General features: G+C 34.8%; 1 protein-coding gene across 1 annotated transcript in view; it reads right to left on the reverse strand.

Annotated features, from left to right (window-relative positions):
- Positions 1–4,880: 4,880 nt before the first annotated feature.
- The window catches only part of LOC117913243 (putative acyl-coenzyme A oxidase At3g06690), a 54,618-nt gene continuing 43,704 nt past the window's right edge, over positions 4,881–15,794 (reverse strand). Inside the window, 4 exon segments of the mRNA XM_034828201.1 lie at positions 4,881–5,187; positions 5,688–5,789; positions 5,873–5,977; positions 6,064–6,188. Of these exon segments, the coding sequence (XP_034684092.1) occupies positions 4,915–5,187; positions 5,688–5,789; positions 5,873–5,977; positions 6,064–6,188 (605 nt within the window). The 3' untranslated portion in view covers positions 4,881–4,914.

The following is a 15,794-nucleotide window of genomic DNA, read 5'->3' on the forward strand; positions in this document are numbered from 1 at the left end:
AAAGGATAGTCCATATCCCTTGATTCCTTGGGCCACCCCATCTTTAGGGTGGTGATGGGCCCAAAATCAAGATGGGCTCAATCTTGGAGGCTATGGGCTTGCCTATGGCCCCCTCCCACTTAATATTTTGAAAGAAAGACTTTAAGATAATTTTGGTAACTATCTTAAAATAAACTATCTATCATGAGAATTTCCAAAACTTTTATTTATTACTTGAATTGGGACTCTTGTGCCAAATAAGGATATCTTTCATATTCCTTATCATTGAACTTTCCTTTTCAAACTAAACGATTTCCTTCTTCTCTTGGGGGGAAGAGCCTAGAGGACCAATTTAGGTGTCATTCTCCTTCTATGTGGGGAGGAGAGCTTGGAGAACCACCTAACCGAAATAAAGGAAAGTCCCAAAAGGAATTTGAAATTCCAAATGACAACAACCAATTTCTTAAATAAATAATAATGGAAATAAAACTCACAAAAATTTATTCTTTTAAGAAAATCCAAAATTACAATTTAATTTATTTTATTTGAAACAATATATTGGAAAGTTAGTTAATCATGAATTATTAATCATATATTTTTCAAAAAATAATTTATTTCTTTAAATTAGAATCTTGTGCTAAATAGGAAAGATTTTATTTTATAGACTTGGAAAAATAAAACTTTTTCCTTATAGTAAACAAATTGTTAGAGATCTAAAATATGTAAATATTTATTTTAAAAAAATCTCTAAGAGTTTAGTTTTGAAAATAAAAAAAAAAAACCTAATTCCTAGTACATTCCAATTTAATAAATTATCTAAAAGAAGGAAAAAAATATGAAAATTCATTAACTTAAGAATACCAAAATATATTCTATGCCAAAAATTAAAAAGCATAAAAGACATGAAAGGAAATTAAATAAATAATTCTCATGGCCTTAAGGATCCTATTGCAAATTTGGTAACTAAAACTTGGATAAAATCCAAATTACCAAAATAACACTGCAACAAAAGATAGGGTTAGTGAAAAAATAAAAACCCAATGAGCCCAATTACCATAAAAGAAGCCCAAAAAGAGGCCCAAAAATTGAGCCCAAATAACAAAAAACAATTTGGCCCGAACTCAATCCCGTAATTGCATGCCTACACAGTCTTGCTTCAATCAACCATATCTCCTTTGTTTCAACTTAGAATTGTGATCATTTGAAGCATTGGATTCTTGACTTCCTTAGCTTCAAAACCATAGTTAGTTTGTCCCAAACACCTCCCAGGAGGTAGCCCCAATTTTGAGTTGAAGTCAGCGTCACTATGTTGCCAGGTTCTTTGTGCAACCTTGCTTCAATCGGCTATATCTCCCTCATTTTAACTCCAAATTGCAATCCACTTGAACCATTGGATTCGTGACTTCCTAAGCTTTAAATAAGGTTGCACCAAGAAAATACTAGGAGGTAGTCCTGATTTTGAGTTCAAGTCAACATCACCATGCTGCCATGGATCTTAAACGAAGAACTTCCAAGATTTCTTCTTTTTTCTTTAACTACCATTGAATCTCAAAAAGAACTTTCAAGATTTCATCTTTTCTATTGGGTCACCATAAATGGATACTAAAACTGATTTTTTTTACAATAATAAAAAATCCTATGCTCTTATAAAGGAGCTTACAGCCCATATATTAAAAAGCAAAGACTTTTACAACCAAATAAAAATCTTATACCCCTTATGGGGTGTACAACCCAAACTAGAGAATAATAATCAAAGATCATATCACACTTATAATCAATCAATCCAAATATATTGATATATTTAATTGAATGAATAAAAATATATCATCCATTCATCCCTTAGGACCATGGGATGAATAAAACAATCCTGGAAAATAGAGTTAGCACACCCTAAAATAGATCTAACATGCTAGAACCTACCCTAGGGCTCTGATATCATTTGTTGGAACCTTAGATTACATTGTTCCCATGCCCTGCATCATGTAGAATGCATGTAAATCTATCATAGGCTCTTTAAATCTATTGGAATGGATAAACAGGTATTAAAAAACCATAAGAATACCATAGAAAAATAGATCTAGAGAATAAAACTACACACCTTTGATATGAATGTTCCTAGATCGATTCTAATCGATGCAGATAACTCCAAATTTGCAATAGATCTCATAAACACCATAATCTTCTATCTTATGACTCGAACCTTGATCTTGGCATACTTCCAGTGGTGAGAAAAAGAGGGTGGAGGCTATGGCTCTCAATCTCTCTAGATGGTGGAAGACAAAAGTTATGGAAACTCTAACCCCTAGGGGGTATTTATAGGGTTCCTAAGGGGGCTTAAGTGACTTGAGCCCACATAGGCTTGGGTCACTTAATCTAGCCCAAAATGGGTTCTAATTCATTAATTAACCCAATAGGGCTTACTAATTAATCAATTATCCAATCCAGAGACCTTGTTCACTTACCCTTATGCAACCTTGCATAATTTCCAAAACACCCTTATGCACAAAAGTGAACATAGAGCCAATCCAACCCTCATAATCCGTGACAACAAGGTATATGAGCTCAAAGCAGGGACCATAAGGACCCATAGGAATACTGGCTCCCTCATAAAACAATTCTAAAGTTGATTCAACATCCTACTATAGAGAATCAACTGAACTCCAGTATCCTATGTAAATAATAACGAGACACCAAGTGCTTGGGTCTGTGACCTACTATACATTGTATTCAATCTCTCCATGAATTAGTGTTCATAGTCTAACAAGGTGAAAGCTATTAGCCTTTCAAGACTACCTCTACCATCCTTGAGTTACAAATCCTCCTATTGTGTGTTCAATTGACATATCTTAGCTCTCAAAAGAGCCTATGTCAAGTTCCACTTAAGGAACTACTATGGCCATAGTTTCCATGAACACACCTCCTTGGGATCACCCAAGGGGACACACTACCTCAATCCCAAGAGATATCATGGTGCCTCTATTGAGAATACCTATTGCTACCAACTTCTATCAACAATGACCTAATCCATAGGGAATATATGATCACTTATGATCTCACCCATAGGTCAAAGTCATTGCTAACTTTAGCACAAACTCAATATTCTCTCAAAGTTGAGAGACAAAACAATGAAGCAACTTGGTGAGGTCATGACTACTTGATGACCTTAAGTCATGACTCACCGTAGGTTCTGTCCAATGTGTAACCATATACACACTAGTGTACTCACCATGGGAAACCCATCCCGATAACCAAGACCATCCATTCCTCCAATTAGGAGGTGGTGCACTACAACCTATAATGGGTTGCCTAAACCCATGAACCAATTGTGAACAAGTCATCTATTTGCAAGGAACCCATAACTTAGATCTTTTGTGAAACTCCTAATGCACCTAAGTCATGTACAACACAAAAAATACATGCAAGAATGCTTATAAAGTATAATACATGGAATAAGGATAGATAAAAGTGAATCTGGAACATCATAAAATAAATAATGAATTCCAAATTTATTACATATTGTCATGCTTTTAAGGGCTCTATCCTAACAAGAAAAACAACACCAAATAAGGAAAGCTCAAGAAAAGGAACAAGAGAACAAACTCATGGACAATGATTCCTTTATGACCTTTTAGGACACTTAAAAAAGGAATACTTGGAGTGCCTAAGGATAGGCAAGTACACATCATGTTCTTGTTGTTGAATACATAGTGGTGGATTTCACCAATTGTGGTGGATAGATTCCAAACCCATTATTTGTAGTTTTTTTACAAGGTTTTCAACAAGTGAGAAAGTCACATGATGGGATTATACTTACCTTAGATTTAGTTGCAAGATTAGTTGTGCAAATTAGTGGGAGGTATTACCTTTTTTATGTGAGACTCCATTATCACTTTGCTAAGCAATGAGAATAGTCCGATCTCACGAAAAGAAAGAACCTAGCACCACTACAAGAAAAGAAGCCTTCGTTGACAGTTTTTCACTGTCAATGTAAGGTATATCTGTGAAGGTAGGTTATTGTTCATATATGTTATCTATGCCAGTGACAAGAAAAGTTTAAAGGTAACTTAACATATACATATGTTAAGATTTCTCTATTTTTACAAATGATGAAATCTTATTAGTATATAATACGTCAATGTTTCTTTCATATATGTTAAGGTTGGATTCAACTTAGATCAAGATTACTTAATCTTATGTCAATGTTAACTCACTCTTTTGTTAAGATTAGTCCAACAAATGTCAAGGTTAGGTATCATATATGTCATGATTAACTCCACATATATCCAGGCTTTTAGATATATATGTCAATGTTAGATTTTATATATATCATAATTGGCTTATATATGTCAATGTAGGGAATAAGTACAACTATCAAGGTTCCCCTCAAAAAATTTTAAAATTATTTTTTAATATGAAAAATTGAACCTGTTGCCATGTATGTATAATCAATTTGATATTATTTAAGAATGATAATGACAATCAAATTATCATGATTTTATATATAATCAAAACATATTTAATATACATTTAATTATTAATTAAAGCACAAATCAATGAACTTGTTTAAAGTTATCCCCAATTTCTCTATATAGAAGAAACTCATATAATATACAATGAAATTAAAACCACACTATAAGACAATATACATAAACTTAAATTAAGTTGCTCATGTATATATCTACAACCAAGTCTCTTGCCTCCATCTTGAAGCATTACTTTATAGGAAAGCCTTAAATTTCCAACACCCAAACTTCAAATCTATAGCAAAAAATATAGAGCATATTAACAAATTAAAAAGAAAAATGTATAATGAGGAGCAATCAGATATCAAGCTTTATGAAGAATTTTAATAGCAAGCTAGCCACTACACCTTTATTAGACAATAATAATGAATTTAGAAAGCCACAGGCAGTATAAGTTTTGATTCATCTAAATTTAGAGAGGAATTGTGGCCCCTTGTTGGGGCTGAACCAATGACCAAGAATTTGCATCGATCCAATTGAAAGCAATTGGGCTAAAAAATGCGTCAGGGATGCCAAAGGAGCTGACCAAGGCAAGGGTATGTGGTTGCAATTCACTGCAGAGTATTGTTACTTCTTTCCTAATTCTAGCAGCATTGTCGGGTGACGAGTAACCATATCGGAGGAAGGAAGCATCTTGTTCCAAGATAATCAAGACATGCATGGATCTTAACAGACTTAACATGCTCTGTATAGGGAAAAAATGCAAAAACAATCAACAATTGGGTTTGCATTACTTCATCATTGTTCTACAAATGCTTGAGCTGGAAATAAGGATAGTTGTATATGTTACACAACAGAAAAAATAGGGAAATTGTCACTCAAAATGCCATTACACAAAAATCCCATATTATATCTAATTCTGATAAGCATATCAGGGTTTTTAGCATGTTGAAGGTTCAATCGCTAAGAAAGCAACAAGACTGCTGCATCTGTATCAGTATATGTATAAAACAAAAGCAGAAGCTACTACTTACACTCATAACTTAAGTTTCCTTAATCAGCACTTTTTTGGAATGTATAAATCCTATAATCTCTTCTAATCTTCATCCCATTTTCCCCTAAACCCAGATATGGATGGACTGTGCAATACTTATTCACATCCAACATTTTGTACCTTTCTTAGACTGACCTTTTTTTGATTGGTAGAGTTACTTATATTTATGACAAAAAGGTACCAATATTTACCTTAAGTGGACCAGAAGACACAGCTGCTTCAGCATCTAAAAAGGTCTGCAAAATTGCTCGATCCGAGAAAGCTCTCCCCAAGTCTTTTGCAAGTTGATAACTCTGGTGCAGGAAAGGAAAAAAAATTGTGAGAGTGATATACAAAGAGAAAGAGAGGAAAATCAAGTTAATGAGAAGATCCTAACCTGAAGAAGTGCATACTCTCTACCTAGGCCCTATGCTTGAAGCTGTGATATCTCAGCAGCAAAATTGATCAATAGATCTCGCTCTCTCAGGCAGAATATATCAGTCTGATAGCCAAATCAAGGGAATAAGAAATTTCTTTCTACTTCATTGACTAACCAAATTGCTGCTAATGAAGCTACAATTACATTACCTAGAATTGGCTACTTCTGAGGGTAGTACTTGTGAGCTGAGATGGAACGACAGGGCAAGATTTGTTTATGTGTTCTAACCCCAATCCTTTAAATGGTCTATTCCTTTTCTGCACTGCGATATATTCTGCAAAGAGAGCCTTGCTAACTTGATTTCACACATTTAATCCATAAATTCCACATCCACAAGCCCAAATCTTACATAAGAAGAAATTTAGTGAAGTAATAGTTTCTCAACATCTTTAAGTTTATTAAAAATTGGAAAGTTGTATCCCCATCGGTCAATTGGTTCATTCACATGGTAGGCAGAGTGTTGGTTCAACAATTAGAACCAACCAATGTAATTCATAGGCTATAGTCTGATCATGATTTGCAGGCAAAGGTTGTGTTTTTCAGCCTGGCTCAAAAATCGTGGATTGAGGGTTCATGAAATTTAAATCCAATGGCACAAAAGCAAAGAAACCCCTAAAACAGATCCGGAAAACACTGGGAGAAAAAAAAAAGGTAATTTTTTTTGTTTTCCTTGGGGGTTTTGCATGGATTTTCTCGGAAATCAAACGAGGATGAATTTTCCCGGAAATCAAATGGGGGATGGATTTTCTTGGGAATAAACAAGGGTTTTGCAAAGGGAAAACACAGGGAGCAAAAAGAAAAAAAAACAATTTTTTTGGTTTTCCTTGGGGGTTTTACACGGATTTTCTCGGAAATCAAACGATGATGAATTTTCCTGGAAATCGAATGGGGGATGGATTTTCATGGGAATCAAATGGGGGTTTTGCAAACAGAAAACACAAAGAGCAAAAAAATTTAATTTGATAAAATAAATTATTAATAATCTTAATTATTTAAATAAATTAATATTAATAGAAAATTTTGTTACCAGATATTTTTAATAAAATTTTAGAAATTAAATCTCAAATAAAATATTTTATATAAATTAATTTAATTTTTTATTTAAAATATAATCAAATGTGTTTTAATAAAAATATTTTAAAATTTTTAAAATAAATATTGTCTTCAACAAGATGGGCTCCCTTCATCTAACAATATGGTGGAACTACATCAATCTTCATTTTGATACTAAGACTATTTCAATTTCATACGTATTGCATTTATGTATAAATTATTTTTATTCAATAAAATCAAATATTTCTTAAGTCAATTCTAACTTTATACACTTCCAAAATTCATATTTATTATTCTTAAAATTCAAATATCGAATTTATTGATATATCTCTGTCTATCGATGTTTTTTTTTATTATATTTATATCAATTATATTTACTAAATAACTTTAAAATATGAATTCTTACTTATTTTATCATATTTTGGAGTTTTTCCAAGCATTCCTATAAATTTTAAATAATTTTCGCTCCACCGATATTTGTGAAAAAAAATATCCATCGATATTTTTCTGATATTTCTGATATATCCGTAAAATCAAAGTACTGATATATTCGTAATTACCGATATTTTCATTCTTGGTTTAGAGCAAAAAGTTTGAAACCCTCAGCTCTCAAAATGAATATCGGGTTTTGAGAAAATGAGTGTTCTTTGTAAATACCACAAGGAACCTTGACAGGTAATTATAACATAATATCTTGACTTATAATCCATAGGTCATTTAAGATCATTTTACTAGAATTAAAATGACATATATGTTTAAAATCATACCTTGACTTTTGATTTTATGTCAAGCTAGCCACATTATATAAGTACCTTAATATATGAACATACTAACTATACATTGACTTATAAATTATCTGTCAATATTCTATTATATAAGTCATGAAAAAATTCAAAAAAAATTATATATGTCATTATTGGTTTAAACAAGTTGTATATGTGATAGTTGTTAATTTAAATAGGCAATATTGACACATATCACCTTAAGTCAAGATAATATATGTCAACAATGACCTTTTTTCTTGTAGTGCACTAATCGAACATTTGGCTTCTAAAGTCTATGTCATATTAATCTATATAGGATCCAAAGACTAATTAAGTCTAGACCTTCTTAATCTAAAAGATCTTTTAGTCTATGAATCCTATATAAATGGTAAAATGACTAAGAGACTCCTTTATTTTTAAAGGACTTAAAACCAAGGAATGTTTGGAGTTAGTACATACTCATGTATATGAACCTTTTTGTGTTTATGTATGGAAAGTATGGGTATTTAATTGTTTTATTGATAAATACTGAGAAAACAAAGGCTATGCTTTGTTAAGGAAAACACCCAAAAGGGGGGGGGGGGGGGGGGGTGAATTAGGTGTTTAAAAAACTTTTCAATCACAACAAATTTAAACAAATTATAAGCAAAGTATCACTTTGCTAAGCAATGAGAATAGTCCGATCTCATGAAAAGAAAGAACCTAGCACTAATCGAACATTTGGCTTCTAAAGTCTATGTCATATTAATCTATATAGGATCCAAAGACTAATTAAGTCTAGACCTTCTTAATCTAAAAGATCTTTTAGTCTATGAATCCTATATAAATGGTAAAATGACTAAGAGGCTCCTTTATTTTTAAAGGACTTAAAACCAAGGAATGTTTGGAGTTAGTACATACTCATGTATATGAACCTTTTTGTGTTTATGTATGGAAAGTATGGGTATTTAATTGTTTTATTGATAAATACTGAGAAAACAAAGGCTATGCTTTGTTAAGAAAAACACCTAAAAGGGGGGGGGGGGGGGGGGGTGAATTAGGTGTTTAAAAAACTTTTCAATCACAACAAATTTAAACAAATTATAAGCAAAGTAAAGAGATAGAGATTAGAGAAATCAAACTCGGGTTTATAGTGGTTCGACACTTCCTTGCCTACGTCCACTCTCCTCAACCTCCTAACCGAGTGAGGGTTCCATTAACTTGAAGCTTTAACCAAGCTTCCAATCTTCTTACACTTGGATTCCGACTCCAATGGGCTCTTACACAACCTCTTCAAGATTCAACCCTCTTGAAGGCTTTAACACTCGGATTGTTACAAGATATAATCACTCAACCTAGCTTAAAGATGGCTCAAATATAAGACAAGGCTAGGATGACAACAAGAGTGCACTAAAGGATATGCAAGTGGTGATTTAATGCACTTATGAAAGGAATGAGAGCTTTTTGATCAAGAACAGGTAGGTGGGCTTTGAATGCAAGTGTTCTCTTATCAATAAATGAAGTGGAGCTCTCAATTTATAGGTTTCTAAGCTTGGGAGTCAAAAATAGCAAAAGGAAACCTCGTCCGATCGAGCTAGGGGTCGACCGGTTCACTAGCCGTTGGAGCATTTAATGCATAACAGGTTACCATTGCCTCAATCGGACCTCGACCGGTCCTCAACCGGACCTCGACCGGTAAAGGAATCACCTCGACCGGGAAGAGAAGGCTACTGGGAGAGAGAGAAGGTTTTTAACCTTCCTCGACCAAACGACCACAACCGGTCGACTGGTTCCTCAACTGGTTGACCGGTTGGCCATAGCCTCAACCGGTTGAGCCTTTTTTGCCCCGAAAAACCTATTTTTTGATTCCTTTATTTTCTAACACTTAGGCAAGGTCTTTAGGTAAATTATTAAGCCAATTTTGAAACATTTTGCCTAAGGTAAATTAGTTAAAAACTCGGGTTTTAATGAAGTCGACGTTTTAAAGAATAAACCAAGTTTTCTAAGATGCATGAAAACGTATGAAAATCCTAAGTGCACTCATGCATTCATCTTACATTTGTTTCCTATGATCTCAAGTCTTCCAAGCGTCTCGATCTTGTATCCATTTGGTCATTTGATGAATTTTCGAGTTTATACCTGAGATTCTTAAACATTAAATCAATTAGTTACTTAACCATGGTTTGTTATCATCAAAACCCGATTAGGAGAACCCTTGGGCTAACAAATACTTTAGTTTTGGTTATGTAGATAGGAAATCTAATGCCTTTGATAAATTCATTGAATTTAAGGCAGAATTAGATAACATATTGGGTAAACATATCAAGACATTTCAATTAGATCGAGATAATGTGTCTAGTAGGTTCGATCATTTCTATATGGAGTATGAGATAATATCCTAGTTGTGTGCACCAAGGACTCCATTACAAAATGGAGTAATGGAAAAAATATATTGAACTTTGATAGACATAGTGAGATCGGTGATTGGTTTCTCATTACTTCCCATATTCTTTGGGGATATATCTTAAAGGATGTATAATACCTCTTTTTCTAAAGAGGTGTATCATTTTATAAGATATCCAAGAGGATTTAGGGATTATTACTTTATTGTTAGAACTATCAAAAGGTGTTTGTTGTTACAAATACTAGAGTTTTTAGGAAGACTATATGATATGTAATAAGCCAAACAATGATATAGATCGGAGAATAATAGAAGATAGTCCCACAATACACAAGATACTGAGTCTAGTACTAGCCATTCCCATTTCTAGTACATTGATTCCTTGTCATAGTGGGAAGGTTGTTAAACAACCAAACCAATTCATGTATTTGGCAAAGTCTTTCAAGGCCATTATAAAGAAACATGAGATCGATCTCATAGATTACCATAAAGCAATGAGTGATGTGGATGCACATCTTTGGAAAAAAAACTATGGAGGCAGAGTTAGAATCCTTGTGATTCTAATGTACTCAGTTCCAAATGAAGGATCTAGGAGAAGTGTAGTCTACTATTGGGATTAAGGTCCTTAGGGATCACAAGAATAGGAAACTAGCGCTATCTCAAGCTATCTATATAGATAAGCTTTTGGTCAAGTATGTGATGCAAGATTCCAAGAAAGGTTTGTTACCTTTTAGGCATGGAATTCCCTTTTTTTAGGATCAGTGTCCTAAAACACCTGAGGAAAAAGAATGCATGCAGTCAGTACCCTATGCCTCTGTAGTGGGTAGTCTTATGTATGCAATGCTAGGTACTAGGTTAAATATTTGCTTTGTAGTGGGTATCAGTCTAATCCAGGTCCAAAACACTAGACTACTGTCAAGCATATGCTCAAGTATCTTAAGAGAATGAGGGATTATGTGCTTGTGTTTTGAAGTGTTGAGATGGTTTAGAGGGTGACTCATGGTTGAAAAGATACCTTCGATGGAGAACCTGGTGGATCCCTTCACCAAGACCTTGACAGGAAGAGTTTTTGTTGGTCAAAGGGATAACATAGGTTTCAGATGAATATCTGACATGCTTTATTGGCATGATGCCTCGAGGGCTAGTGGCAGAATGTTAGGATAGAGCCCTTAAAAGCATGACATAATGTAATAAAATTAGAATTCATTATTTATTTAATGATGTTCTAGTTTCACTTTTATCTATCCTCGTTCCATGTATTATACTTTATGAGCATTGTTGCCTACATCTTTTGCATTGTATGTGACTTAGGTGCAGTAGGAGTTGCATAGAAGATCTAAGTCATGGGTTCCTTGCAAATAGATGACTTGTTCACAATCGATTCATGGGTTTACGCAACCAATTAAAGGTTGTAGTGCACCACCTTCTAATTGGAGGGATGGATGGTCTTGGCTATCGTGATGGGTTTCCCATGGTGAGTGCACTAGTGTGTATGGTTACACATTGGATAGGACCTACAGTAAGTCATGACTTAAGGTTATCAAGTAATCATGACCTCTCCAAGCTGCTTCATTATATTGTCTCTCAACCTTGAGAGAATATTGAGTTTGTGCTAAAGTTAGCAATGACTTTGACCTACGGGTGAGATTGTAAGTTGATCATATATTCCCTATGGATTGGGTCATTATTGATGGAAACCGATAACAATAGGTATTCTCAATAGAGGCATTATGTTATCTCTTGGGATTGAGACAGTGTGTCCCCTTGGGTGATCCTAAGGAGGTGTGTTCATGGAAACTATGGTTATAGTAGTTTCTTAAGTGAAACTTGACATAGGCTCTTTGAAAGCTAAGATATGTCAATTGAACACACAATAAGAGGATCTGTAACTCAAGGATGGTAGAAGTAGTCTTGAAAGGATGATAACTTTCAACTTGTTAGACTATGGACACCAATTCATGGGGAGACTAAACACAATGGATAGCGGTTCATGGACCCGAGCACTTCTTGTCTCGTTATTATTTACATAGGATACTGGAGTTCAGTTGATTCTCTATAGTGGGAGATTGAATCAAGTTTAGAATTGGACTTTGAGGGAGTCAGTATTCATATAGGTCTTAGTGGTCCCTACTTTAAGCTCATATACCTTGTTGGTATGGGTTTTGAGGGTCGGATTGACTCTACGTTCACTTTTGTGCATAAGGGTATTTTGGTAATTACGCAAGGTTGCATAGGGATAAGCGAACAAGGTCTGTGGATTGGGCTAATTAATTAATTAGTAAACCTTATTGGGTTAATTAAATAATTAGAACCCATTTTAGGCTAGATTAAGTGACCCAAGCCCATGTGGGCTCAAGTCACTTAAGCCCACTTAGGAACACTATAAATACCCCCCAGGGGTTAGGGTTTCCATAGCTTTTGTCTTCCACCATTTAGCGAGATTGAGAGTCATAGCCTCCACCCTCTTTTTCTCCCCACTAGAAGTATGCCAAGATCATGGTTCAAGTCATCGAGTGGAAAACTTTAGGTTTATGAGACTTATGCGATTTGGATCTTCATCTTCACCATGTTGATTCGATTTGGGAACATCTAAATCTAAGGTATGGTTTTTGTTAGCACTTTTTGCATCCTTTTAAAGTATAAAAATGCTATTTTTTTGTTGTGCATAATATTTATAAAAATCCTAGGATAGTTATGCATGTTCCTAACCTGATCGAGCTTTGGAAACGAAGAGATCCAAGTTTTTTCCATCAGTCATGACAACTCAAATTTGTTTTTAGCATAGACCGCACTTGTATGATCGGTCACGTTGTTTTCCTATCTGGTTTTCTTCATAGATCGCACTAGTTCAGATAGGTCTTAACAAGTTCAGTTTTAGTTTCGGTGTAGACCACACTTATACTATTGATCACGTTGTTGTCCTATTTAGTTTTCGTCATGGATCGAACCGAGTCCGATGCGTCACAAGAGCTCAGTTTTGTTTTTCAGTGTAGATCGCATTTGTATGATCAGTCACGAAGTTGTCCTATCTGGTGTTCGTCATAGTCGACACTCGATCTGATTGGTCATGACAATTCAATATTGTTTTCGACGTAGACTGCACTTGTATGATTGGTCACATCATTGTCGTATCTGGTTTTCATCACAAATGACAGTCGGTCTTATTGGTGATGACAAATCAGTTTCATTTTCAATGAGACTGCACCTGTATGATCGGTCACATCATTGTCCTATCTAGTATTCATTAGAGACCGTACCCAATCAAATAAGTCCCGATAGTTCAATTTCGATTTTGGTATAGACTAGACCTATACGATATGTCACATGGTTGTCCTATTTGATTTTCATCACAGACTAAACCTTATCTAATTGGTCATGACACCTTAGTTTCATTTTCAGAATAGATTGTATCTATATGATCAATCACATAGTTGTCCTATCTGGTTTTTTTCATAGTCGACACCCAATCCGATTGGTCACAAAAGTTCAGCATTGTTTTCGGCGTAAACCACACCTATACTATTAGTCACGTCATTGTCCTATCTAGTTTTCCTCATAGACTGCACCTGGTCAAATAGTCATAATAGTTTAATATCATTTTCTACGTAGACCTCATGTGTACATTCGATCACATCATTGTTCTATCTGGTTATCATCATAAACTGCATGTAGTCGAATTAATTATGACAATTTGCTTCATTTTTGGTGTATACCGCACTTGTTCGATTGGTCACTTCATTGTCCTATCTTGTTTTCATTACCAACTACACCTGGTAAGATAGATCCTAAAATTTTAGTTTCAATTTTGACATAGACTAAACTTATATGATCAGTCATGTTGTTTTCCTATTTGGTTTTCATCTTAGACCGAACCCGACTCGGTTGGTCATGACAACTCAGTTTCATTTTCGGTGTAGACTGCATATGTACAATTAATCACGTAGTTGTCCTATCTAGTTTTTATCACAATTGACACCTAATATAATTGCTCACGAAAGTTCAGTATCATTTTTGACATAGACGTGCTGTATGATCGGTCATGTCACTGTCCTCTCTTGTATTTGTTAGAAACTGCACTCGGTCCGATCGGTCATGATAGTTCAGTATCGTTTTTAGCGTAGAACTCACCTATATGATCGATCACATTGTTATCCTGTTTGGTTTTCATCATAGATGGCACCTGGTTAGATAGTTCCCGATAGTTGAGTTTTGATTTTAGTGTAAACTAGACCTATACGATCAGTCACGTCGTTATCTTATCTAGTTTTTATCATAGACGACACCCGATCCAATCAATCACGATAGTTTAATATCGTTTTCAGTGTAGAACACACTTGTCCATTTAGTCATGTCATTGTCTTGTCCAGTTTTCGTCACAGATTGTACCTAGTTGATCGATCACGAAAACTTAGTTTCATTTTTTATGTATACCACACTTGTATGATCAGTCATGTCATTATCCTGTCTGGTTTTTCTCACAGACCGCACCTAGTCAAATAGGTCCCAAAAGTTAAGTTTTGGTTTCAACATAGACCAAACATATATGATTGGTCATGTCGTTATCCTGTATACTTTTCTTCACAGTTTGCACTCGATCTGACTGGTCACGAAAATTCAGTATCGTTTTCAATATAGACCACACCTGTACTTTAGTTTCGTTGTTGTCCTATCTTGTTTTCATCATGGATGACACCCATTTCGATCAGTCATGACAGGTCAATATCATTTTCGGTGTAGACCGCACTTATACCTTCAGCCACATCGTTGTCCTATTTGGTTTACATCACAAACTGTAGCTAGTCTGGTCAATGATAACTTAGATTCATTTTTAGTGTAGTCCGCACTTGTACAATCGATTATGTTGTTGTCCTATCTAGTTTTCGTCACATACCACACTCGGTCCAATTGATCATGATAACTTAGTTTTGTTTTCAACGTGGACTACACCTGTATGATCGGTCACATCGGTGTCCTGTCTGGTTTTGTCATAGACTACACTCGGTCCAATCGATCATGACATATGAGTATCATTTTTGGTGTAGAATGCACCTACATAATCGATCATGTCGTTGTCTAGTCTGGTTTTCATCATCGATTGCACACCGATCAGATAAGTCTCAATAATTTAGTTTTGGTTTCAACATAGACTAGAGCAATATGGATAGTCACATTGTTGGCTTGTCTAGTTTTTGTCACAAATCATACTCGATTCGATCAATCATGACTATTTAATATTGTTTTCGGTGTAGACCGCACGTGTTTGTTCAATCACGTCATTGTCCTATCTGGTATTTGTCACTGACCACACTCAGTCAGCCAGTCATGATTGTTGTGTATCATTTTTTGCATAGACTGCATGTGTACAATCAATCAAGTCATTGTCCTGTCTGGTTTTTGTCAGACATTATACCTAATCCAATTAGTCATGGCAGAACAATTTTGTTTTCGGCGTAAAGCACATCTATACGATGAGTCACGTAATTTTCCAATCTAGTTTTCAATACAATCAACACCCGATCTGATCGGTTATGACAGTTCAGTATCATTTTCGACATAGACCACACATGTACAATTAGTCACATCTTTATCTTTTTTTTTTTGTCACACACTCCACCTGATCTGATCGATCACAATTGTTCAGTATCACTTTTTATGTAGACCGCACCTATACAATTGGTCACGT

The sequence above is a fragment of the Vitis riparia genome, chromosome 4 (assembly GCF_004353265.1).
Source record: "Vitis riparia cultivar Riparia Gloire de Montpellier isolate 1030 chromosome 4, EGFV_Vit.rip_1.0, whole genome shotgun sequence".
NCBI classification, from domain to species: domain Eukaryota; kingdom Viridiplantae; phylum Streptophyta; class Magnoliopsida; order Vitales; family Vitaceae; genus Vitis; species Vitis riparia.